The 26,059-nt window shown below is 34.3% G+C and overlaps 2 protein-coding genes across 3 annotated transcripts in view; both read right to left on the reverse strand.

Moving 5' to 3' along the window:
• Positions 1–16,456: 16,456 nt before the first annotated feature.
• The window catches only part of LOC137405804 (multidrug resistance-associated protein 1-like), a 98,763-nt gene continuing 89,160 nt past the window's right edge, over positions 16,457–26,059 (reverse strand). The window contains exon 31 of the transcript XR_010979810.1: positions 16,457–16,871. The gene's annotated coding sequence lies outside the window, so the exon portion shown is untranslated. The remainder of the gene's footprint in view (positions 16,872–26,059) is intronic.
• The window catches only part of LOC137405806 (multidrug resistance-associated protein 1-like), a 44,936-nt gene continuing 35,333 nt past the window's right edge, over positions 16,457–26,059 (reverse strand). For both annotated transcript variants that reach the window (XM_068092217.1, XM_068092216.1), the window contains 8 exons: positions 25,755–25,954; positions 23,952–24,096; positions 22,687–22,820; positions 22,391–22,502; positions 21,291–21,449; positions 20,794–20,960; positions 20,467–20,661; positions 16,457–17,073 (listed from right to left, as the gene is read on the reverse strand). In XM_068092217.1, the coding sequence (XP_067948318.1) occupies positions 16,956–17,073; positions 20,467–20,661; positions 20,794–20,960; positions 21,291–21,449; positions 22,391–22,502; positions 22,687–22,820; positions 23,952–24,096; positions 25,755–25,954 (1,230 nt within the window). In that variant the 3' untranslated portion in view covers positions 16,457–16,955. The remainder of the gene's footprint in view (positions 17,074–20,466; positions 20,662–20,793; positions 20,961–21,290; positions 21,450–22,390; positions 22,503–22,686; positions 22,821–23,951; positions 24,097–25,754; positions 25,955–26,059) is intronic.

A 26,059-nucleotide genomic window follows, 5' to 3' on the forward strand; every position in this document is an offset into this window, starting at 1 on the left:
TTGTTTATGCCAATTGTTGCTAAACACTTAGCCTATTTGGTAGCTGCCTTCTCAATCATCTTTCAACAATGCAAAAAGAGTGATATCAACATAAACAGACTTCGTTCTAGTTTTATAAAAACTTCTTGTTTACTTTAAAAGTTTATTAAAATAGCACAACAAAGGAACTTTGTATGGAGCATTGAATGTGCTAGGAGTCTATCTAAGAAAATGAAGAAGTAACTTCACAATGCTTTATATTAATTTCAACCATTAACACATCACAAGCAACCTACTCACCAATTGAAGACTGCTGGATTTGATCTTAATAAAGTTATATTCAGAAATGTAATTGCATTCTACTCCTACCTCACAATATATACTGTGTGCAGTTAACAACTTCGAGGCATACGCTTACAACAAGAATGTTAGAAACAATCCAGGTCTGTCAATGTTTATTTCTTGAAAGAGTATCTACACAGGCTAATGCTATTCGTATACGAGGTGCCTTGTACAACAGACGCTCCTGCAACATAAATAAACTGTTCTGAGAATGTTCACGTTATAGGAATTTTATTTTATCCAAACCGTACAGTACACGTAACTTGCCTCTCAAACTTACCCCTTTGGCACTTCAAAAAGACAATAAATGCACCATTTTAATTTAATGACGGTACTGGTGCAGTAGTTGTGATATTGTTGGTTTGTAATGACAACATTTTTCATCCCTTTCACTTGGTTTAGGAACCATGGTTACGGTAGTTTTACGTTAAGAGCAGCTACGCAGACCAATGCTATTTGTATATAGGTACATTTGTACTAACACTATAGTGGCCACATATACTAAACATTACACAAAACTCTAAATTTTAGTATAATTTGTGCTGGTCTAAGATGGCAAATGAACTTACAAAGGTTCAAGTCTATTTTTTACAATCTCTTTGATGTTTTATCTGCTGTGAAAAAATATGATAACAGTGGGTAATTTTCCATGAACTTTATCAAATGCAAAAAGTTTTTTTTTGCTCTCCAAACTAAAAAAGGAAATGATAACAATGTGAAAATGCTTCAAAAAACAACCAAAGCTGGGCTTTACATTGAGACCATCAAAAGTATGTATCGTCTAGCATTATCATAAGCTGACACACTGATGGACTGTGTGATAACTTTCCAACCATTTAGCTAGAACCTTAAGTGTTGTAATAGTTATTAGCTTTGTCAATGTTTAATTTCTGCACTTTCTGTACGAAAGCAGGTGCTGCCATAAAAACCATTTGAGCCCTAAATACAATTTATTGATATTTGCACATTGCTCACATCCAGTTGCTAAAATATTTTGAATAGATAATTGTTGATTTATTATAAAATTCAAAAGTTATTCTATTGGGCTTGAAAAATTACTGCGAGTGATCTCTCTACTTTAGTATGATGATCTACCACCAACCTAATAATTATATAGTAGTGCAGTAACACGCACGCACGCACACACACACACACAAAAACATATATATATATATATATATATATTTATTCAACTCCTAACTCTAGAAATATGGGTGAATATATATCATAATATATATCATAATATATATCATGATATATATCATGATATATATCATGTTGGTTATATATATATATATATATATATATATATATATATATATATAGCCAACATGATATATAGCTAATGCGGTTACCTACAACCAATCTAGTATATAGTGCGGCTGCCTACAACCAACATGCAATCGAAGTGCAACAAAGATGTCGAAGCTTTTTATTTTTGTGTTACAATAGCAACTGTTTTATATGTACCAACTTTTTGGCAATCTCAAATTTCTCAACATGCATTTAATGGAACACCTAAAATGCTGGTCAATTTGTAGCTCAAACCCATGACATCCAGTTTATTATACTGACCAACTAATCAATTGAACTAATCAGCTATCTTCTAGAGTCTCAAAATAATTGTGCCTGTTTTTATCTCTGTGGCAGAAAAAGCAAACAGATAGCAGGACATGGACCAGTAATAACATAGAAGATAGAATACAATTATGAATACTAGACAAAAACGCTAAAAAACTGCTACTTTTGCAAATTCTAGATTTTTGAACTGTTAAATCTAATCTGATTTTACTAATTCCCATCAGCTAGCATCAGATGGATGTAACAAAAATGAGTTAGTGGGGCTTCAATAGATCTAGCTTAAAACTATCATTTTTGATAAAGAAACGTTGGTGAGCAATCTCTATCTAAATAGCTGTTAAAGGTAAAGAAATATCAACATACAAGCGTTTTTCTTCAGAGAAGATTATAAAGCATGCATAATATTTAACATTCGAGGTTTGATGGGAGCTCCTTCTGGCAGCTTAGGACTATAAGTTTTTAGTATGTTCAACAATGTTTACTAAAGAATCACTGCTACAGGGTATTTAATATTCTCATATCCTACAGCTTATAAACCTACTCAGAATGTTAAAGCTCTTCTTAACACACCTGCGCAAGTGCCAGACTATTGCTGACAGCTATAAGATTATGCTGCTAATAATATTCATGCATGAGACGATCAAAAAGCCTCTTGGCTAGCTTGGCTTGATAAAGAGAAGAGCGGCAAACGAGGGTAAAAATAGCATTTACTGAAAATATTAATTGATCATAGATTGTCATATCAATATCAATTTGTGTAAATATTTTTGGCGATCAGTGAATGACTTTGTATCAAGATAACCAGCATGCAATTCATCTTCGCCTCACTTACCTTCTGTTCATTGTCTCCTCCTTTTACCTCCTTGATTTGTCAATCAATCTCAACTTCTAAGGATAAGTCTATGAGAACCAGTAAAACTTTTCTCATTATTTCAATAGATAAGCCACACACCTAGAATCATTCTGTCATCTTGTGTTTCAACCCAGTAAAACTATATAAATGATAAAGATGTAGATTTTATTGTTCAACTATTTTCTAAGAGAAGAAAACTCCATATAGATTATTTAACCTTCGTGTGCTTGACCTGAGTAATTTTTTGTCTAGTTCCTTACTTTTCTAAAAACTAAACTGTTAGATTAAGAGGATTAAGAGGTTAGTATAAGAAAATCAAATTTTAAGGTATTGAAGATTAGCTAGCTAAATGCAAATTCTTTTTTCAGTCGCTTTTTGTTTCATACCTGTGCAGCCATTTAATTTTCTGGTTATGGTGAACAAATCTGCAATTCAACAGTATGGTTTTTACTATCTTGACGGGTTGTACTCTGTCTTTAAAGAGTGTATGTCACACATATTCAATTGTGCCAACTTTTACAATGTGTCATTTCATTTTATTAAACTACTCAAAATCTAAATTGGTTTTAGATGCCAAAATATTTGGCCTCAGCCTAGGCTGTTACACTGAACTATTTAAAAGTGTATTTGGTAAGATTTCTTGTCAAATTGACCTTCTCTGTCTCAAAAAATTTGAGGAGTCTTTTCAGCTATTGGATAATAGATGGTTATCCTTGTTTTGTTTGTGTGATGGTGCTAAATAAGTCACTCTCTCCTTTCAGACTCAGATTACAGTTACGACAGCGAGGAATTGTCAGGTGCTGCCGTAGTAACACAGTATTTACTGTTTAGATAGTGGAGTGAAAAATTTAGCCTAGTTGACAGCATAGCACTTGTAACTACTTTTAGATTTGAAACCTGAGATCTTTCCTGGTTGAGTGGGTGATTGCGAGCCTTCCCCTATTTGCCTAGAGCCATGAACAGCAAAATTTATATCTATGAGAACATCTTTTAGGACCTTCATAGGTTTATTTCACATTTCTGAAGTTGCCTCTACCTGTCTTACTATGTGATTTTAAGTTAACAAATTTTCTGTAGCTGGACTATCATAAATTAATGGCATGACTTTAAATAATTCATCCCTTAGATTTTACCCCATTTTGTATTAGTATACTTTTACCAAAAAAAGACCCATATGATATTTCCAGTTTAAATCTAACTATTCTTGGGCTGAATATAAAATAAAAGTCCTTCAATGTATATCTTTTATTCATGTACTTTACTTACTAAATGGCTACAATGTGTTGACATGATGATCTGCTTGTTTGCGCAGTCGATGATGAAGTGTTGGATGCCATAAGTAATGACTATATTATTTATCAACTCATATCATTTTTGCTTTGTTGCTTACAGTTGAACAGTTTTCTCCATATTGTGATGTCAACTCTCAATGGTTGAGCAGCTAAACAACCACAAACTTAACTTTTATTTGACGAGTAAAATTATTCTAGCATAAATGTCTCTTTTTTAAAGCCATAAAGATGTCTAGCTTGTTTTATTAATCAGCCAATAAAAAGACAGGTAGCATTTCACAGATATCAGTTGCCCAATTGAGCTTGGTTTCTGTGTGTGTGCGTGTGTGCACTTTTCTGCTTTCTTTGATCGTTTTCTCCTTTTGCAACTATATTGTTATTGCACTTTGTCCCACGACCAAACACGAGCAGAGCGAATGTTTGAGAGTTTTTATGATAAATGCATGTGCACACAACTCACGAAAATTATTCATCAACAACGTCGCAAACCCTTGATCCGAAATCTCATCAACAAATTAAACCATTTTTGTGTAGAGTCATTTAAGTATAATAACAATACAAAACACATAAAAACATATTTAAATATGTTACCAAGTCTTTGAAAGGATACCGCAAAACCCTAAAACTTACCCATCTGAACGGATTATGCACAAATAGACAGATTAATTTGGCCAAAAATCGTTATTAAAACTTGCTAAGCCTTACTTTTATCAAAATTAAGACCGGCAATTGAAACGCCGAACGAGAGAGAATAGAACCATTAAGTCGTGCGCATTTCACAAAAAAATAACATGCACATTTCACCAGTCTATAGCATTGTTGAATTGCCGAAGGTTTCTGTAATTAACATAGGAGTACTGAAATCGTTTCATTTTTGCCGATTTCAAAGTAACTGACATTTTAGACACTTTTGAGTACTTTGGTATTCTAACTGATGTCCAACGCAGTGTAAGTAAAGGAAACGACGATGATATTTTTTTTAACGATTCTTATAGGATTATTACAATTGAAATCCCCTGTCATACAGCCCACAACCTGATAATGGAATAAGTGATAATGGAAAAAAGAAATGGCAGTGCTGGTTGTTGAAATGACGATGATATTTTGTTCTAACCATTCTTATGAGATTATTACAATATTTAATTATAAGTTTGGATGAGTATTGAAGTGTTATAGTCACACTAACAACATCGATGATGGGCAATATGTTGCTGTTATTATTTTTTCTAAATAGTTTTGTTAAATAGATTTTCTAAAAATCTATAGAAATGCCACAACTTCTTGATATTGTTAGCTATGACGTTTTGAAATGTAAACAAAATTGTGCATTGGTTTTCTATTATTACTATATTAATAATATTGGTTATTCTAATAATATCAGTGCATTTTACTTCTGATATTGGCCAATATTGCATTCCTCCTATTGCAGGGGAGAGATATAAACATATAATCTTTCCCTTTCATTATTGCTGTTTGTTGTATATAATAACACCCACACCCACACCCAGTACATTACAGCTATCATTGCAGTTATCCTATTGCACTGCAGTGCCATTTGACTGCTAATATTGCATTTCTCAACCATCAGTACCCTTTCTTTTTTCCAATATCACTTTGGTCGTGGGCTGTATGACAGTGGAATTTCTAGTTTAGAGTATGGATGGGATTGATAATCAGGAGTACCTCAAGTCATCAGATGGTACACCATTGAGCAGTGTCACTGAGAATGGTACAATAAAACTCCTACACACTAGATTTCAGTTAAGCACCTGTTGTTGTTTGTCAGCTGTCACTAGACTCACATACAATATTTAACACGCCTCTTGATGTTGTATTGCTGCACTTAGACTGCACTAACACTTAGATTACCTGCGAATTAGATCCTCTGGCTAAGTGACCTTTTAGTCTTAAAACATTACACTCAGGCGTAACACGTAACACGCAGATGTAACCTGCAGATGTAACAGGCAGACTTAACACGCATACATATAATTATAGTTCTTCCACAGAGTAGTCATAGAGAACTAGCAGACCTCTATAAAATATTGAGCTCTAGTTCTAGCTGTCAAAGTGTCTATTTCCGTGCATAGCAGCAGATTACAATGGTCCTTGGGAAGCACAGGATCATACCTTCATCTGCTCATCACCTAGTGAGTCTTGCTCAACGTGTCTAGACACGGCTACGTCTAGTGATGACTGGGGCCAACTGCTGCAATACAGCAGCTCCTCTTTAAGCCCAGAAAGCTCTTCTCTTACTGCGATGCGTATATATGGTGGAAAAACATTTGTGTCTCGCTCTCTTGCTCGTAGCTCCACATGTGTTTTGTTTGGTGCTCAGATTCTGTTTGAGAGCTGCTTTGATTATACCAACTAAAATTAACAGCCATGAAATGCATTAGTGCAGAATCGATTGCTTAAATATTAGAATATAATTATTTTTCAGAAATTGTCTGTTTGTAAAAGTGTTCTGACATCTGCTGCTAGCTGTGACCATAGAACTTTTTATGTACGAGGTCAAGGGTCAAGGGTCAAGAACTTGTAACAAGAAATTCCAGTTTTTAAAGTTTTAAGCAAATTTAATTGTAATTTAAACTTAACGCTCTTCCAAGTGATATCTGTTTTATTAACAGAGAAAAGTATTTTAAAGGTTATATGTTAAACCACTTATTTGATTTGATTGGCTAACTGTTGCCCTTTTTGTTTTATGATTCTTGTATGATATAAATTGAAAACACTTTTGTTTAAAATGAAATTATTGCCAATGAAGTGATGTACATATATATAACAAGTTTTTGACTTGCAGCTCTTGAGAAAGCTCAAAAATACAACAGCGATAGGTTCATGATAATGTTAAAAAACTGTTGATTGCCTAACTATCAGACATAACTAAATTTTTTAGTCAGTTTGGAAACGTGTTAGCAAGTTTAGGGTGTTTCACCTTATTAGTGATTTGAGTTGTTTTGCACTTTAAGTTAAATATGTTGTTTACATTCGTCTTTAGTTTTTTACATGTATGCGTTTTGGAATGAGCTCAACTATAGTTGCTAGTTAGCTGTCTGCTAAAAGGCCTTCTCTGTAGTCTGACTGAATCCTTATCCCTTTAACAATACCAAAATGTTGACTAGTACAGATTAGGCTAGTGACAAACAAGCAAACACCTATTATCTACATTTCTGACCTTCAACATTTATTTTACCTTGTCTTTCAGAGAGTGAGTCTGAAGAAAATAAGTCAGTAGGACACGAAGCAGAAGAAGTCGATATGCCAGACGGAGTCCCACCTCTCCAGTCGGATGAACACTGCCATGCATTCATCTACCACTCCTCCAATGCTGATGACCAAGATCTCGTTGAGCATTATGTCTCAGCAATAGAGAACAGGTGATTGACACTATGCTTTCAGATAAGCTTTAGCACTGCCCTATTATGAACTGAGTGAGCTACTGGTAGTAATAAACAAATTGTAGCTGCTTGTGAACACTGTCTAATTGTACTGCTAAATTTTGATTTGGCAGTTTTATTAATATCAGAACTGTGAGAGTAAAATAAGACAGCATTATGCAGCCCTAAAAAATTCTGGAAATATTTGTGAAACTCTAAATATACAAGTTTACTATGAATGCTAGTTACTTTTTATCAACTGTGTTTCACATGTTTTAGTTTTTAGAAATATACTGCAGACTGAGTTTAAAAAGTTGTACTTATCCAGGTTTCTTTTGCTTCTTGTTATATAATTGCACAAATTGCCAGCTTACATGTGATATCAGTCCAGCTTTATCTGCATGTCAACAAAAGATGCAGCGTTGAACAAATTCAGAGTAATGTGCTCCATTATGAGAGCAGACAACTTCAATAATTTAATTGCTTTGCACTGTTATTGGTGATACATGTTTAACAGGCTATTTTATGTTATCATTTAGCGATGACATGTAAAGGATGATTGGTGCTCTGAGTGCTTAGCTTCGACAACCTTAGCCCCAGTTCTAACCAAACATAGTGCTCATTCATTGTGAACATATTCATCGTTAACAATTTATTGCTCCTATGCTATGGTTTTGGTCATGCTTTGCTCATTGGCATTGTATGCTGTAGCATGAAAATACTACTTGCATGTTTCTGATGTGTTTGTTACACCCAATTCTGCTTCTTTTAAAGCTTCCAACTGTTGGAAGCATGCAGATCGGTTAGGGTTTGATGTGAATTACTAGAACCTTAAAGTTAATGATTTGTGATAAATTTTGTTGACCATTTTATTCATTTTCAGTACCTCATCTATCTTCATTTGACCAATAACTTATTGTCCAGTGTTTGTCATTCCAGCATGCTATCTTCAATGTTGTACAAATCAGTGGCTATGCCATCACTGTCAAATGCATGTATGAGAATTATTGACAATTTTTAAAAATATATGAATTAACAGTGCTGTAGCTTGCCCTATTCCAAACGTAACTAATACGGGTGAGCTCTTATTTAAAAGTAGCCAATAAGAAAGAGAGAGAACTCTTATTTAAAAGTTACCCATAAGAATGCGCTTTTATTTAAAAGTAGCCAATAAGAGAGCTCACATTTCAAAATAACTAATAAGATAGAGCTCATATTTAAAAATAACCAATAAAAGAGAGTCTATACTTAAAATATTTCCTGCTACTGCAGCTAAAGAGCTCCATTACGCTCGTAACTAGAGGCAGCAAGACAACACCATCTTGCCCTCGTCTAAAAAATCATATAAAGTTGCAAATACAAAAATTTACATTTAGTTAGCGGCTTGATTCTAATTAGTCACTATAACGTATAATTTTATAAAATTATAATATAGAACTTAATGCATTATAATGTAAAACTTTATACATTATAACGTATAATTTTACAGTTTTATGCTTTTATCAGGCATAGTCAACTTGCAAGTATGCTGACTTAGTAAAATAGATGTGCTTGTAAAATATTCTGCCTTAACTAACCTTTGTACTGTGCAATCTGAGACAGTCTTTTAGAACAAACCATGTTTGAAATTTGTGTGCAAAACAAGAGGCTTCATTCACATCAGCGGCGAGTAGTAATCGCGGTGTATGTTTGGGTATCATCTCACATTGACAACTCTTTTGTTTTAGTGAAATTTTGTTTACTTCTACAATTTTTTCAATTATCAGAAAATTATGCTAAACAAGATAATATATTTTTAGCACATTGAGAGATCAATTAGTGAAAACTTGAGAAGTAGCTAAAATGTGAATACAGAGAGAGTTAAGCATTAGATTTGATATAACTGCTGAAGTGGAACAGATTTAAATAGTTAAATTTAGGTAAAATAATGAACACACTTCGATTTTATTCATGATCTAATGCATGACACAATACCGTACCAAAACCTGTTCTTATGGCAAAACAGTGTGAATTGCTTAAATACTTGTGTGTAAAAGTAAAGTTGAGGTGTCAAAAAGGCATGAAGAATGTAAACTCCGTAAAATATTTTTCCCAGAAATTGGCACTCATGTAATCTTGCTGAATCTGAAAGGCACCCAATTTTTTTAACGTAAAAACATCAGTTTGACGTTTTGATAAATAAGGGCAATATTGATAATTGCCTCCCCTTTCATCACTTCAACATGTTGGAGTAACTAAAATAAACAATAAGTTGACAGAGTAATGAGGACCTTTAAGAGTGTCTAAGAAACTGAATAATATGTTGATGAATTCTTCAGAGCTGTTAGCATCTTCAGAGGCTCAAAACCCAGAGAGGTATCGCAACTCCCAACCTTGCAACTATTGAATAATACATGTATTTATTGATGCACTAGAACCGTAATTTAATGCATAGACAAACATTTATAGTGTATATTTGACTAAATATAAAATAAAATAAAAATTAAATAGATTTATATATAGTAGTTAAATTTTTGCTCAATTAGTATATTTTCAAAAGTAAAGTAATCATCAGCATGTACAACATTCCAATGTTATACAGCCCGCATGACCTGAAGGTAATGACTAACGAGAGAGACTTCAAGGCTGACCTTTCAAACACTTCAAACCTGCTGCTGGCTATCACACTCAGTCAGCGAGTTGTACTTGTCTGCAGTCAAGAGTTTGTAGAAAATGAGCTGCCTCAGTTTGAGTCAGTTGAGTATGGCGTCATGTCAGAAGTGAGTATCTCATGACAGCAGGTACAATGGAGGGATATGCAGGAAGTATAATAAATGATGTTGTTAACATTTAAAGGGCTAAACATTTTATTCATCATAGTAAACCTTGTAATAATGATAAAAGCCACTGTAAAATTTAAAGTAACACGCATGCCCATAAGGTATATGCGTTTTAAATACTACATCGATCCTACAAAACTGGCATAGGTTGCTGTCTTCTGACATTTTTAGTGTTATTCTTCTTGTGAGAGCACAAGCAGTTATGACACTTACAGTAGGGAACTTTGCAGTAAGTGACACTTCCAGTAGCTGACACTTGCAGTAAATGACAGTTGTAGTAGATGACACTCACCTGTAGGTGACACTTGCAGTAGGTGACACTTGCGGTAGAAGACTCTTGCAATAGATAACACTTTTAGTTGATGACACATGTAACAAGTGGCATTTATGATTATGATTATTTAGTGAGAGTACAGATGAGAGTAGTGAGCGACACTTGACAAAACTGACACTGACAGAAAATGACCATACAATATTAACACTAGAACAAGAAAACACAGCTCGAAACAAGAGCCGACACTTTTGTAAAATGCAGAGCTTAGAATGAAACAATAACATCTTAATTGTAGGAAGACAGAAAGAACAGGCTGCTGGTTTTGTTGCTGTCAGATGTGGAGCTTCCTCCCAGCCTAAGTCGCCTGCCAAAAATATTTCGCTCTATTGATTCAGACTGCTATGATAGACTTACCAAGATTATCTCTTCTGGTTGGTAACTAGTATTATTAGTTATCAGTAACTTACACATAAATACAGTATAAATGAGCAAAGATGATATAGTGCTGACAGTTAACTTTCATCTACGACATGTACTTCAGCTAAATAGTGCATTAGGTTGTTACGATTTTTTGTACTGAGGGCACTGAGCGCTCCAGCGGACACTGGCTAGCACGTGCCTGTCAGAATCTTAAATGGCATAATTTTTATTCAAGCTTAGTGAATGTCGTTGATCTATTCTTAACATGAACATTGGCTATTGCAGATTGCTGTGCTTTAGTATGTTTTTCGTAGCGACAATGCAGCCATCTTTATTTATTTTTTTGATGACAAAAAATATGAGCAGTTTGTGAAATGTGAAAAATGAAAAGTTGAGTTGAAATAATTGTCTTAGTACCTAAAGGGTAAAATTCACTTATTCTTCTCACAATGCGAGTTACTTGTAGCTTACTCATATTGGCATGAAATGAACAACCATTACCCGATTGCGAGCCAAAAACATTTTGAATTGTGTAGCACACTTAGTGGTATGTAGCCAACTGAACAGAGTATTCTCTGTTATAACCATATATGTGCATAACATTGTTGAATGTGATTTAACATAAGTCATTAGCAAGACATGGCATGAGAGAACAATCATCTTACACATATATACTGTTGTGTTTGCTCATACAAGATCATGAATACTATCTAATACAGAAGTACTTAGAGTGGTGAGAAAATTTCATAGTGCATCCCATGTCAGGCAGATAGTTATGGCAGAGGGTGTACGTTACGCATAGCAAGCAGTGGACAATGTACGACCTACAGACATAATAAGTTTACTCAGTGTAGCAGCTTAAGCGTAATGAGCATGTGATAGAACCACATTGTATATGACACAAAACTTTATATTGCTGACACGGTATATGGCATTTACATAATGCATATGACACACACTATTTTTCAGATGAACACATAATATATACATTATATGTGTGCTATATCGTGAATTTTTAAGCAATGTCATCAAAATATCATAAACAGATGTTGGAGCACAATTACTTGCATATTCTTATTTAATTCACACAAAAGACTATTGCATAAAGCAGCAAGATGAATGCATTACACTAAACGGTTACCCTTATTATGCAAGGCAATGCTATTCACCGATGATAGCTACAAATGATAAAAAGCCTGAAATAAAAACAAATACTATACATTTGGTATTGCTTCCTAGGGCTACAGATCATAAAGTACTGTAAGAACCAGAACAATCAGATGGTGGGTGTTTTTAAATAAAGGGGATCAATGCAAAGATGGCTGCTAAAATAATGCGATGATATTGTTCATCTAGTTCGTCAGTCAAGGTAGCTCAATGTACTTGAATAATTTGATGAAAGAGAAGAAAACTCTGGACCAGACAGACTCAATACTAATGAGAATACTTAAAACTAGTGATCTTTTAACCATCTCATCTTATGAGAAGCTAACCGAACAGTGTTATGGAGTAAGTATTATCTATGTACGTGTGTATATGTAACACAACATGATGTAGCGGAGCAAAATCTCAAGGCAGCATTTAACTTTTAAATCTTGCTACTTGATCCACTCCACTGAATACACTATTATCATCTTTTAAAAGGTTCCTCAAAACGTTAAACTCGGCTACCATTCCTTTATTCTCTATCCATCACCTATTATTATTTTTAGTTTCGTAAGCCTGACGACAAAAGTTGATCGTTATCATTTTGGCAGTTTGACCATAATGCCGACTCCATTCTCTAACATAAAAATATATTTATTAGAAACATCTAGACCTAATTCTGAGGGATTTGATTAGCAGAAATGCATTTATGTCCCTGTTTGCAACTTTTCTTTTAATTTATAGTAACATAAAACTAAAATTCGTTATTGTATTATACACTATTGAAAAGAGCACAGAATTCTCTATAAGTTTCTGGTAATGATTTTATAACTTAAAATAGTATAAACTTTTTAAAGCTCAAGTCAAATCACAGGTTTTACCTAAATTGGCATTTAGCTCAAATTCTGATAAGTTTTGTATCTGCAACCAGTTTATGGTTTGTGTTTTTAAAAGAATTTCATATTTTTTGAGGTCTGTGTAAACATCCCAAATACTGCTGCTAAACAGTCAACAAATATAACAACAGTGGCTGATGGTAATATTCATTTGAATACTGTAAGTAGATGCCTTTCTTTAAACTGTCCGTCTTCTAAGCACACAAAGCACTTAATAGCTCAAGCAAGAACACAGCGGCATTTGTTAGCAGAAAGATATCTCAAAAATTTTGAGTATATATCCTAAATCGGTTTAATTATAAAAAATACAAATAGTGGAAAAATACAGTTCAGAGTTGGAATTGCAAATACAAAAACTGCTTTTCATATATAGTTTTAGTTTTTACCTGCCAACACACATTGAAAAAGGTTCTTTCGCATAAGGTAAGTTGATAAACAGGCAGAGCTAAAAATGAAATGTTAAAAACAATACTGCTTACAAGTGCCAGTCATTAAGCATATTACTGGGTTGGTGCGATGACAGAAATTGCAACTAGATTAAATTAATAATTAGTTGATAGCTTAAAATCAAATTAATAACTAAATAAATTAATTTTGAGTTAGTGAACTTGCGTAAAGCATTAAATTACCAAACTAGTTTGAAGATAGATTGATGACTTTAATAATTAAATTAACAAATCAGCTATGGTATAATCAACAGTTAAATCTCGCTAAACAGTCAATCTTGCTAAATAGTACACACAAAATGAACTAGCTGGTCAGAGAGATGTGGAGGTGCTCATCGGTATGCATGAGTAAAATTACCAGAGCTCAGAATAGTTAGTTCAACTTCTACACAATCGATTTGTTAAGGAAAACCTTGAGTAAAACCGCGCAGTTAAGTATTTTAGACTCTGGTGAGTCTTCTCCTACAATTTTAGTTCAGGATTTAGATCAACATAGACAGATGTTTGTTTTACCTGCACACAATAAAAGCTGAAGGTCAAAGATTCTACACTGACTGCTGAGCAGAAGGCTGTTGCACCTGCAACACTGATGGTACATAGGAGAAAGGTGCAGATGTTTTATGATAAATTGTACCAAGTAGTACTGAGCAGTATAACTATTGTGTTTGATGTTATGGGAAATATAGTGCTTCTCCTTACTCCAGTAGGGCAGCCTGCTACAACGGCAATTATATCAGTAGGCTTTTGCTGTTATTCTGCATTAAGGTGAGCACTCCCAGCAAAAAAGGATGAAGTTTTACTTTACACCTAGTAAGGAAACTAAGCATTCCAACGTGATTGGAACAAACACAGGGCTATTCAGCAGCCATCTACAATCTGCTAAGACTTTAATAATTTTCAGTGACCCATGTTTTGGGCAGAATAAAAATATGTGTGTGATATCGATGTTGCTGATTTTAGCCCATAAGACCTGCTTCAGACCAATGTTGTATATATGGCGTGCGATAGTGTTGCTGCGCGAGGCATTGCGCGAGGCGTTGTGTCATGCTATGCAAACTTATGCAAGTGTGCGGATTGATGTGAACCATTTAGCTATAATATCGCAGAGTGATGAAACTAAATCATGGGCGCACTCTGCAAAAGCATTGTCTTGCACGACTGTGCGTAGTTGTGGGTTCACTACGCTATGCTAAAATTGATTTGAATCGAGTGAGACTCATGTAGCTTTGTCCCTCCACCGCAAAAAGATGACTCAAGGACTTTGTTCATTTACTAACAAGGTAAGGTCTTTGTTTTTACATGTTTTTTGTAGCTACTGTATCTTGTATGAATATGAAAGATTTTACCACTGTTTATAGAATACAATTTATGGTAGAGACAATGAAAATACCAAGTTTTATACGCCACTATCATTAAATAGTAAAAAACAACAAAAACTACAAAAAACAATGCTTGGTCAAACATTGCTTCCAAGCTCAATTATGGGGCTTATTTTCTGCTTGTTTTTTTTTGTTTATTATTTTTAATAGTAGGAAAGCAGCAATTCATCTTTTTGGTCGGTTGCAAAGCGGCATCTTTAATAGATTTAAATTCCGGAAGACGCTAGTAATGATGTCATTACTAGCATTTCTTAAAACTGGCCAGAATACAAATTTTGGCAAAGTCGTGAGCTGTTCGCAAATTGCTGTGTCACATATAATCAGGAGCACAACTGCTCGTGTGATTTGAAATTGTAGGAGACGAATCCCCAAAATCTAAAATACTTAACTGCACGGTTTTACTCAAGGTTTTCTTTAACAAACTGATTTTGCAGAAGTTGAACCTTGTATTCTAAGCTCAGGTAATTTCACTCATGCAGACCTTTGCGTCCATAATGGCTAGCATAGCACAGTCCAAAAATATTGGTCTGAACAAGGCCTAACAGACAGGCATCAAAGACACTCACAGGAGACTACAAGTTTCCTGCAGGTGAAAATTGCTATATCCCTACTGATAGAGCATTCGGTCGCGTAGAGAAAAGCTTTGTATTGCAAGCAGAGTATGTTGAAATGCTACAACAGCATGACACTGCTTTGCCGTATGAAGTTTACTAGTCTGCCTATAATTTTAAAACCGAAGTCAGAAATATAGTAACAAACTGTAGGACCTACAATATATCTGAGGCCCGAGTAACTCAGCTCTAAATGGCAAGCTTTTGCTGAAAGAATCAACACATGGCAACATGACTGAACACAGCATTTTGAAGCCACGCCAGTTTTGAAGTCAATTCAATCTAGTACCCTTACTTGTGAGTCTTGTACAACTTTAAATCTTTTGAGACCAGATTATTATTGTGATGTTTACTAATCATTTACCGATGAGTTTTTATTTCTAAACTATTGGGTGTGATTTCACAGATGATAATAGGCAGCCGTATCTTACTAACACGTATTAAATTATTGGTTGTAAATAAAATCATGTGTAAAGCCTGCAAAAGCTGACTATGTTCAGATGTTGGTAAGAGAATCGAGTACTTTGAAATGACATGCTAGATCGTACATCAGCAGAAGAGCATGAAAGCAAAAATGAGTGCTAGCATAATTTGACTCGCTTATACTGATGTTTGATGTGGCACTTTTTTATCTTCTTCAGTATAAACCCACAAATTTTTATTTACAGAGATGCTTTGCAGTTTGATTTCTGATGACTTCGATGAATAAGCCAGCTCTCTAGTTAATTAAACCAGCATACACTTTTATTGCACCACCAACTATTTCTGGGGGTAACTGGTTTTGCAATAAAAAGCCGCTTTAGATCTCCAGTTGCATAGTTTCTGGAAACTTTAAAAGAATGCTAATTTGATAGCATGTAGGCCTACACATAGAATAAGTCTTTTACATAGGCTATTGAAACCAAACTTTGAAAATTCATTAACTCGCCATGATATTTCTCAATTTGCCAACGTACAATTTGAAGATAGATAGCTTTGAAAATAAACTCGTCATATGACAATCTTACGTTAAAAATGCAGAAATGCAAATGAAGTCAGTGAAGAGGTTTTGCCAGAGTAAGCAAACACTAAATTTGATTTTCCTCAACCATTATAAGTTCATCTAAAATAGGCAACAAGTAATAATAAAGTAATGGAATGGATACATGTGAAGCTGAAACGCCAGAGTCAGCTCGTTTTGGTAGCTATAAAACCATAAAAAGGTTTTTATAGCTGCCAAAAGTTCATGCAGGAACTATTGTGTTCTAAAAATAGGATAGTGAAATAGGAAATGGTTTATTACATTCTTTGCTTATTGTTATCAAACTTTTACCATCAAACCATCTATATTAAAGCACATTAACTTTGATTTATAATTACTCCATGAAAGTGATCTTTAGCATTTATATAAAGTGTTCAGTTAAATATCGGCCTGAATCTCTATCATATAAACATTATGCAACTCTCAGCACACCTTTATGCATTAGTAATTAGTAGCCTGCACTGAAGTAGGCTAAAAGTTTATAGTCACTCTGTCTATATTGGTCTTTATAGTAGATCACTTGGTCTTCAGTCCTGCTTCCATCACCATTCCACTAAATATACCTTCCTCATCTTTTAACAGGTTCTCTGGAGTATCAAACTCTGCAACCATCCCCTTGTCCATCACAAGAATCCTGTAGGAACGAAGAAAACCTGTTACAACTTCTGGCTATAAGAGTACACCAGAGTCGAAAGTCAACCATCTGTTAGGAGAATTACCTGTTGCCAAGGATCAAATCCTGGATCACACCAACTAACCAAATGGAAAAGAATGGCTCACTAACACGACAAAACATTCAGTAAATAAGTTTGTTAATAAATTTACAGATTCACTTAAAATGAAACCTAAGCCTGTTTTGATCAATACAACATGGATATTTTCCAGGAATGGTAAAACGACACACACAAATCTTGGCCACCTTCTGAAGCTACTGAATAATTGTCGCAATCCAAAATTTTTTTTTTTATTGGCTTAAACATGGCATTTACCTTATGAGACTAACACTCTAATTGCGCTGATCAGCTGCCTCCTAACATAAAACCTATTCTTTATGTTTTGTGGCAGACAACTGCCAACTAACAGACAACAGCCAACCTTTACTATAATAAGAGTCCTGTCCATCCAAAGTGTTGGTTAGAGTTTGAGACAAAAACCTACTTCCAACAAGAGTCAAACTTGTGACATACAGGTCAGCAGATCAATACTTAGACTATTCACCCAGCCTCCAGGGTCTCAGAATAGTTATGCACACAGTTATTCTCTTTGCAATGTTGACACACATGACGGCATGCTATACTAGTAATAGTAATAATAATACTACTATAATACTACTAGTAATAGTAATAATAATAATAATAACAAGGGTAATAAAGAAAAGTAATTGGAACTTATTATTGTAAACATGATCTATCATAGGCAAAAACTGGTATAAGCATGTATCAGAAAACGTTGTTGAGAACAACAACACAAAAGTACTGTGGGATTTCACTATAGAACCAGACCATATAATACAAGCAAGGAAACTAGATACCTATTAGTGCTAGATAAATAACTAGAGCAGATGTGGTTGGTAGATATTGCTGCGCCTGGTTATGGGAGAGAGGAAGCAAAAGGAAGAGAAAGAGAGAGAAATAACAAAAACTGGTTAGAGAGATAGGGAAACTGTGAAGACCTTGATGAGTGTGATACCTGTTGTGATTGGAGCACTTGGGGCAGTGGCAAATCTAACAAAGGGTATAGGGTAGTTGAACATGGGAAGGAAGGAGATAGACAGAACAAAGTTTTCTGCTGTTTTCTGCTGGAAAGTGGACCTTACCAGATACTAGTATACCGTAAGGCAGAGAGCTGAGAAAACTCAACTAGTAGCGATAATAATAATAGTAATACTAATAATAATACTACTAATAATAATAGTAACAATAATGTTAATAAAAAATAGCACTCAGAAGAATTCTTTTTATTTTAATTATAAACAAGATGAAGGATAATAGTAGCTATCATTCAGCTTGATTTATTATAAAATCACTGCTGTTGGAAATAAAGGAGAAATATTATTCTATTGCTTAATTGAAGTCAAAAGTTGAAAAAATACAAATTCAGAATATAAGCTGCTTATTGGCTCCAGTGCTGCTATTGAAGTTACTCATCAGTAGACACAAAACAGCAGTCAATGAACACCAGGGTAGTTGTCATAACATGAAGAAGAGGACAACTCCAACTTTAACTCTATGTTCTATTCAGAAGAGCTTCAACTCTGATTTATATAGAATATTGGGCTCATACAATTAAGCAGTTGGTATAACTTAGTAAAGTGATATTTCAAATTGTTACATATTTTCATAATGTGATTGTCGCAAATATGTGAAAAATTTGGAAAATTTCAAACACATTCCTGATTGAGTACTTTTGATCGCTTCTATGCATTTCAATTGCTTCCTTAGTTTGCTGTCTAACGGCTTTTGGTAAGAACTTATAATATTTACCTTTTGAAAAACGTGGTAGTAGCTGATATGAATCTCCACTGTGAAGGATAATTACTAAATTTAAGAGCTATTTGCCCGTAGAATTATTTTTAAATTAGAATGTTTTAGCTTTTATAGCCTTGTATATATAATATAGTAGCTGTATTTGTGACGATCGACAATAACAAATACCACAAATAAACACTTTGAAATTTTTCAAACAATTCTAAATAAAAACTTTCACCTTTTTAGTTTTGATCAATCTTATTTACCGATGCAGTAAAAGCTCTTCTTACAAAATGAATTTGTTCAGGGAATTGTTTCGTATGCAGGAAATTTGGTAAGCAAAAGTGCATTTTATCTTATAAAATAATGCTTTAATCTATTTCAAGCTCTTAGAAAACTTAAGCATAATATTTGTACAACTTATTGATTAAAACCTGTAACAGATACATGCTAGAATTAGATTACTGTATAATTAATACAAAGTATACATGAAAAGAAGAAAGAATACAGCAATAATGAATAAAAACTACGAATAGTATATTTGTTTACTTTTGATTGACTAGAAAAGAAGAAAGAAGCTGTCGAGCATCAGCCAATGGCAAAGCAATCGCAAAATTAGCAAAGCAATTGCAAATAGAAGTTTTATGGTAATTTATTAATGGTAATTTGGTAGTGAAACCTTTACCCTGACCCAACCAGCAAGAGATAACAAGGAAATATCATACTGGAAGGGCAGAGCGCTGACCCCAGGGTCGGCTGCCTAGCCGACCCCAAGGCCAGGGCCACAAACAGGTCAAGGCCTGGCTCAGCAGACTAGACAGTCAAGGCCAATGGAGAACCAAATGACCGATAGGATGGAGCCGGCAAAGGTCAGATGTATATATATGAACGCAAAAAGAATGAAGAGATCTGAGATTGCTGGCAGTTTCTTGCATGTTGTTCTGTTGTAAGCGCAAACACTGACCACATGCATTTATATATTTATCAAATATATAAATATATATTTTCCAAATATATAAATTCATATTTATCAAATATATAACTGTCCTTTTGCCTTGCAATCAGGGGCTTAGATTCTTGTGGTGCAGTAAAGGGAACCATTAGTTTACTTTACAACACCTGTGACTGTCTATAATAGCATCTAGCCTACGGATATGTTCATGAAGATAATTGATATATACCGTCAGGTACATGTAGGCTATAGTTCAAATGATAGCCAGTTGTGTGTAACCATCACCCTCTTTGATAGTATTCAATTTATTGGCCATGTGGGGATTAAGGGATGGTATACATAGCTATCACTGTCCATGATAGTATTTAGTCTATGAGCTATGGTTATGATTAAGGGATGGTATACATAGCTATCACTGTCCATGATAGTCTTTAGTCTATGGGCTATGGTTAAGATTAAGGGAGGGTATACATACTTATCACTGTCCATGATAGTATTTAGTCTATAAGCTATGGTTAAGATTAAGGGAGGGTATACATACTTATCACTCTCCATGATAGTATTTAGTCTATGAGCTATGGTTAAGATTAAGGGAGGGTATACATACTTATCACTGTCCATGATAGTATTTAGTCTATGGGCTATGGTTAGGATTGTGCAGTCAGCGAATGCCGTTTTGATGGTCTTTTGAATGAGATGATCAGTCTCCAAGTCTACAGCCGCAGTAGCTTCATCCAAAACAAGAATCTTAGTCTTTCTTAGTAGAGCCCTGGCTAGGCAGACCAGCTGCCGCTGTCCTACGCTAAAATACAAAAAAATATGTCCTTACCCAGAACTCGCTGCAGCATCATCAAGCGTCATACAGTTTTTAACTTTGATTCAAAGACTCCTGTAACTTGACTATGATTTTTGGTTATTGGATTGTAATACCAACCTTAGATTCGTCCCACTTTCTCCACACTCATATTCTAGTTTCTCTGGCTGTTCCTCAACATATTCCTTGAGATAAGATTGTTCTAGAACTTCCCAGATCTTATCATCTGAGTATTCGTTAAATGGGTCAAGATTGTCTCTTATGTTTCCAGCAAATACGGTTGGATCCTACAGAAATTCCAACTCAGTATGCACTTCATCTTCTTCTTTAAAAAGATTTAAGTTTTATTGAACTGGTTGAGAAAAAATTCTAGAATATTCTACTACCTTATATCAATAATGCTAGTTAATGATTGATAGAAAGTTCTGAAAGGTTCTAGTACAGTAATAGTTACTGAACATGAAATGGTTATGGAAGGTTCTGGTACAACAATAGTTACTGAGTGAGTTCTTCAAACAGTCAAGTTGCTTGATATTTAACAGATAAAAATTTATAGAGAACTGCGTAAGAGAAAGATGAGGCTTAGACAAGGTCTATTATCATTTCAAACAGTTTACCTGTGGTAGTATGGTGAGCTTATTTCTGAGCTGGTGTAGTCCAATGTCTCCTATGTTGACTCCATCAATAGATACGGATCCTTTAGATGCTTCTATTAATCTGAACAACGCCACCGCCATGGAGGATTTACCTGCTCCAGTCCTTCCAACAATTCCAATCTAGTGAGAAAATAAAAGGAATTGAGTCAATATTTTTTGCGTCGCAACATTGTTTGAGATTAAGTGAACACAATTTTTCCAAAAATTGACATAATTTTATAACATGATTTGTTTATAACATGAGTTTGAGCTTTAAAAACAGTAATTTATGTGCAAGAGAGAAGTAAATGTTGTTATACATAAACAGATTTATAGCCTAGATTCTAAAGATATACTCGAGTTACAGCTACTAAAGTCCACAGCATTCTTTCAAAACATATTATTAAGCCACAAAATAAAAATCCTAATCACTTTTTTGCAAAATAAATGTCTTGTGGCAAAATATTATTCAGTAGATTTTTGTTATTAAAAAACATGCTGTTTGCTTATACATGTATATAGCTAAGGTTGATAAGTTGATATAATGCTTGATGCAACTTGCTGATGTAGCAATTACAAGTGAGCAAGTTTGTCAGCTAATGTCTGTGTCCCTTTCTTATAAATTCTCTCTCAGGGCATGTATGAGTAAAATGTTGACTTGTTTACATCATGACGTAGAATGACATAATCTTTTTTATTTTATGATTTTTAGTTATGGTATAAAGATAGACAACTTTATGCCTGTACTACTAAAAACTAAAAATAATTAACATTCTATGTGCCTGAAACTTTATTGCTAAAAAACTAGAACAATATCTTTAGATGGGAAAAGCATAAGGAAGTGTGAATATTTTTATGAAACATGTACTTATGCCAAAACCGTGTTATAAGTTGAGAAGGTGAATATTTTTTCTCACCTAGAAGAACAGGTGTAAGAATAATAAATGTTGCAAGCTTTCTACCTCTGTCATACTTGCTACTTTTGTAATAATATGTACAGTCATCCATATACTTTTGCCAACTTTTTAAAAATCTCAAATTTAAGTCTTCTTCACACAAAAGACCAACTTTTAAGTACAAACCTTTTCTTGAGGTTTGATTGATATGCTGAGGTCTTTGAGGACTGGGTTTAATTCAGGGCGGTATTTAGTGGAGTAATGTCGGAACTGAATGGCACCGCTCACAGGCCACTCTCTAAAACAATAAAACAAGCAGAATTGTAGCTATTGGGTGTAATCCTTTAGAACCTAATGATCTGTAAAAGTAATTGGGAAGACCAAATATTTTTATTTCACCACATTTAACGTTACAACAATTCTCAATGCCTGCCTAAATGCAAAATATTCATAAAAGAGATAAAGTATAGTAAGGTACCTACTCAGGTAAAACCTTATCAGTTGTCCAGTCCGCCTCGAGAGGCAGTTCACTGTACTCCTTGATTCTTTCTATAGACACTGCATTAGTTTCAAAATCGGTAATGCTTTGAGAAAACTGTGTGTACTGTAATGTTGCCTACAAGCATTCAGAACATTGAACAACTTACAAAGTTTTTTTTAAGGTGGATAGCCTAAGCTAAACTATTTTATGGATTTTCACTATTACAAAGCAAGTTAGACATTTCTACTTGCGTATGAGATGATATAGTGTTCTTGTGTATACTCCTAGTCGCAACTTCTTAATTTAATTGATTGTGTGATAGACCGGTGTTAAACAGACCACAGCAATTTTTGACCAAATTGATTCAGTAGTATATTTATCTTCAGCAAGAAGTTATACACAGACACACCTATTCACCGCATCTGTGTAGCTAAGAGAAACCACACATTGTAGTTGGTATATAAAGAAATGCATCTCATGTAATTTTTAGAAAATGAAAAAACCACTTGAATTAGTTAATCTATATCCTACTTGTAACTTGTTTGGTCAAACCAAGACACTCGATGAGTGGCATTGCAAACAAGACTTGTACGGAAAATTTTTTTGACTTTCCAGATGTTTCAGTCGAAGCAATTATTTTGTTAATTACTGCTAGTGAAGCTTTCTGTTATAGCTTTTTATTTTACTTTACCTGATGTTTAATCATATACTTATTTTTGAACATGAATCTAGAATCTAAGATACCTACCTGCTAATACTTATACATATACAGAAATTTTAACTGCATCCGATTTATTTGTCAAAAGCTTTTCACCATCTATATATATATTTCTCAAAGTCCGTCTGTTTTCCGGCTATAGCTATTATTAGAACAGCTGAGCTGGACAACAATGCAGGCTCAAAGTCATGGCTTACCTTCATTGGAAGCCTAACCTTATTAACTAGCTTAGTGGAATTTTCTATTGGCAATATGCTACTAGCTTGAAAGGTACAGTTGTTTGACAAAGTTTTAAAACCGTTACAGTTGTTTTTATTTTTCTCTTAATTTATTTAAACTACACGACACACTTCTCTCATGATATGTAGTTTGAAAGTTAGAACGGCAAATGTTGTTATATGTTAAATACAAATCAATTTTCTGTCCAAAGACTCTTCTATTACACGGGCAACGCCGGGTGGCACAGCTAGTTTAATAAACAATTACAAAAAGCCTGACCATTAGGACAAGCAGATTTAAATGTAAAAACCTACATATAAGGAACTTACATATAAAGAGTATGTAATTGCCATGCCAGTGAAGCTGCTGTTGATATAGTCTTTCAGAAATGGTACTTGTGTAGAGAATACGCACAGACCAGCTACTAAACCAACCAAAATACCAGAGAGTACTTGTAGCCGTACGGCTAACCATCTAAAACAGACAGTTATTGGGAAATCACTTTCTGTAGGCTGAAAAACCATTTAATGTATAAAAGAGTTTCTAAAGAGTTTCTAAAGAGTTCTTACTGCTGCCACTGAACCAGAACTTACAGAAAATGTCTTGAGCTTTGAATCATTGCAGAGATTTATTCAATTAGCGTGAGGCAGCTTCTTGGTTATGCCCGTTTCAGTTGGATATAAAAGATGTGATAACCTTTAGGATATATTTAGTCAAAGCTAAGTTGGTAGCAGTGCTAATATGTAGGCATAAAGATTCAAGTTAAATTCTCCTTTACTCATGAGATTCTTAAACAAAAAATGGAAAAAAACTATATCGGCACCAACAAAGTAGAAGGCTGCAAAGATGAACGAAAAAAGATCATGTTAAATGGGTCCCTGCTCCAAAACAAATGAAGTCAATTAGTAAGATAGACCTAATGAAAAGCTAACTGTTGTATATGCAGGCGTCTCTTGCGGGCTTGAGTAAGTTTCAGGAGCTCGGGCTAAGGACACCAGATTGACTTTAGGAGGCAAAGCCTTTTACACAGGCCTATAGGATTATGTAGCTTTTTTAGCTTATTGAGGTTCCCAAGTATACATATACAAGGGTGTAATGGAGAGTCGTCTTCTTTGTTTCATCTAGTGAGGATGTGGTAGGTGATTATAAAACAATTATTTCAAAATGAAATCAGAAGTTGCTGAACAGAACCACCATAGCAATCACATCCTTCAGTATCACTTTGCTATTTGAGATCAACCCACTGATATACAGTACATCGAATACTCTCCTAGAATATATCTACATTGAAGTCGCAGATGCTGAATGATATTGACCGATGCAGAGCATGAGAGCATCAGTTATACCAGCAGTTATGAAATCATAAAAGCATTGGGTACAGCAATGTCTATCCTAGCCAACCCCCAGTAATACTGGATAACAACCTTTTGCAGAAGAGCACACTAATTAGATTGATGAAGATCTCGAGACAAGTACTGAAACTATCAAATGCTTGTAGCAATTTCTTCTCAAAGGGTGGTGAGGTAAAACTCTTTATATAGGCATGTGTACATGTGCGTACCAAATATACATGTACACATGTGCCTATCCATGTATACACATATACATATCTATGTATCTACATACATGCATACATATACATGCATACACATATGCATTTATGTATATGTATGCATACATACATGTATGCGTGTATGTATATGTATACATATACATTTTGCATTTACAAATTTGTATGCGTATTTGTATTCTAGTTGTATATGCATATACATATGTATATACAATTTTTTGTGACTGCAAAAAGTTGCTGGGTATTTTTCAAGTCTGGTTAACGTGGAAGATAATGTCATTTTAAGCTTGGTCTATAATAAAAGCTATACTCTAAGGGATACATTGGTGCAAGATTCTATGAGAACTTCAGTACCTGTAAACCTAATAGAACATGCTGAAAGAATGAAATTATCTAGACTATAATGACTATAATTATGTAAAAACTACCTGCATACTTTAAATGACTATATATAAAAGTTACCTGCATATTGTAGATGGCTATCTAACAATTACTTGCATATTGCAAGTGTCGATATGTAAAAATTACCTGCACACTTTAAAAGACTATATGTAAAAATTACCTGTTGGCTGTCCACTGAGAGTAAAAGAAAAGATTATTTTCTTCTACAAATTGTTCCGAGTTTTGGATGAACCTTTTTTGAGCTCCAAAGGCTCGGATAGTCTGAGCACCAACTATCGTTTCACCAAAATGCGTGAAAATAGGGGAACGTGTCACCGCTTCCCACCTTTTGAGTTGCATAAGCGCCCTTATAAAGTACCTCTACAAAAGTAAGACAAAAACATATCCACACCTTCACACAAGCTCCGAAGGTTTAAAGGGTTACTAGCAAAGTTGAAAATATTTTATCAGAAAGTATAGACATTT

The sequence above is a fragment of the Watersipora subatra genome, chromosome 10 (assembly GCF_963576615.1).
Source record: "Watersipora subatra chromosome 10, tzWatSuba1.1, whole genome shotgun sequence".
Classification (NCBI taxonomy): Eukaryota; Metazoa; Bryozoa; class Gymnolaemata; order Cheilostomatida; family Watersiporidae; genus Watersipora; species Watersipora subatra.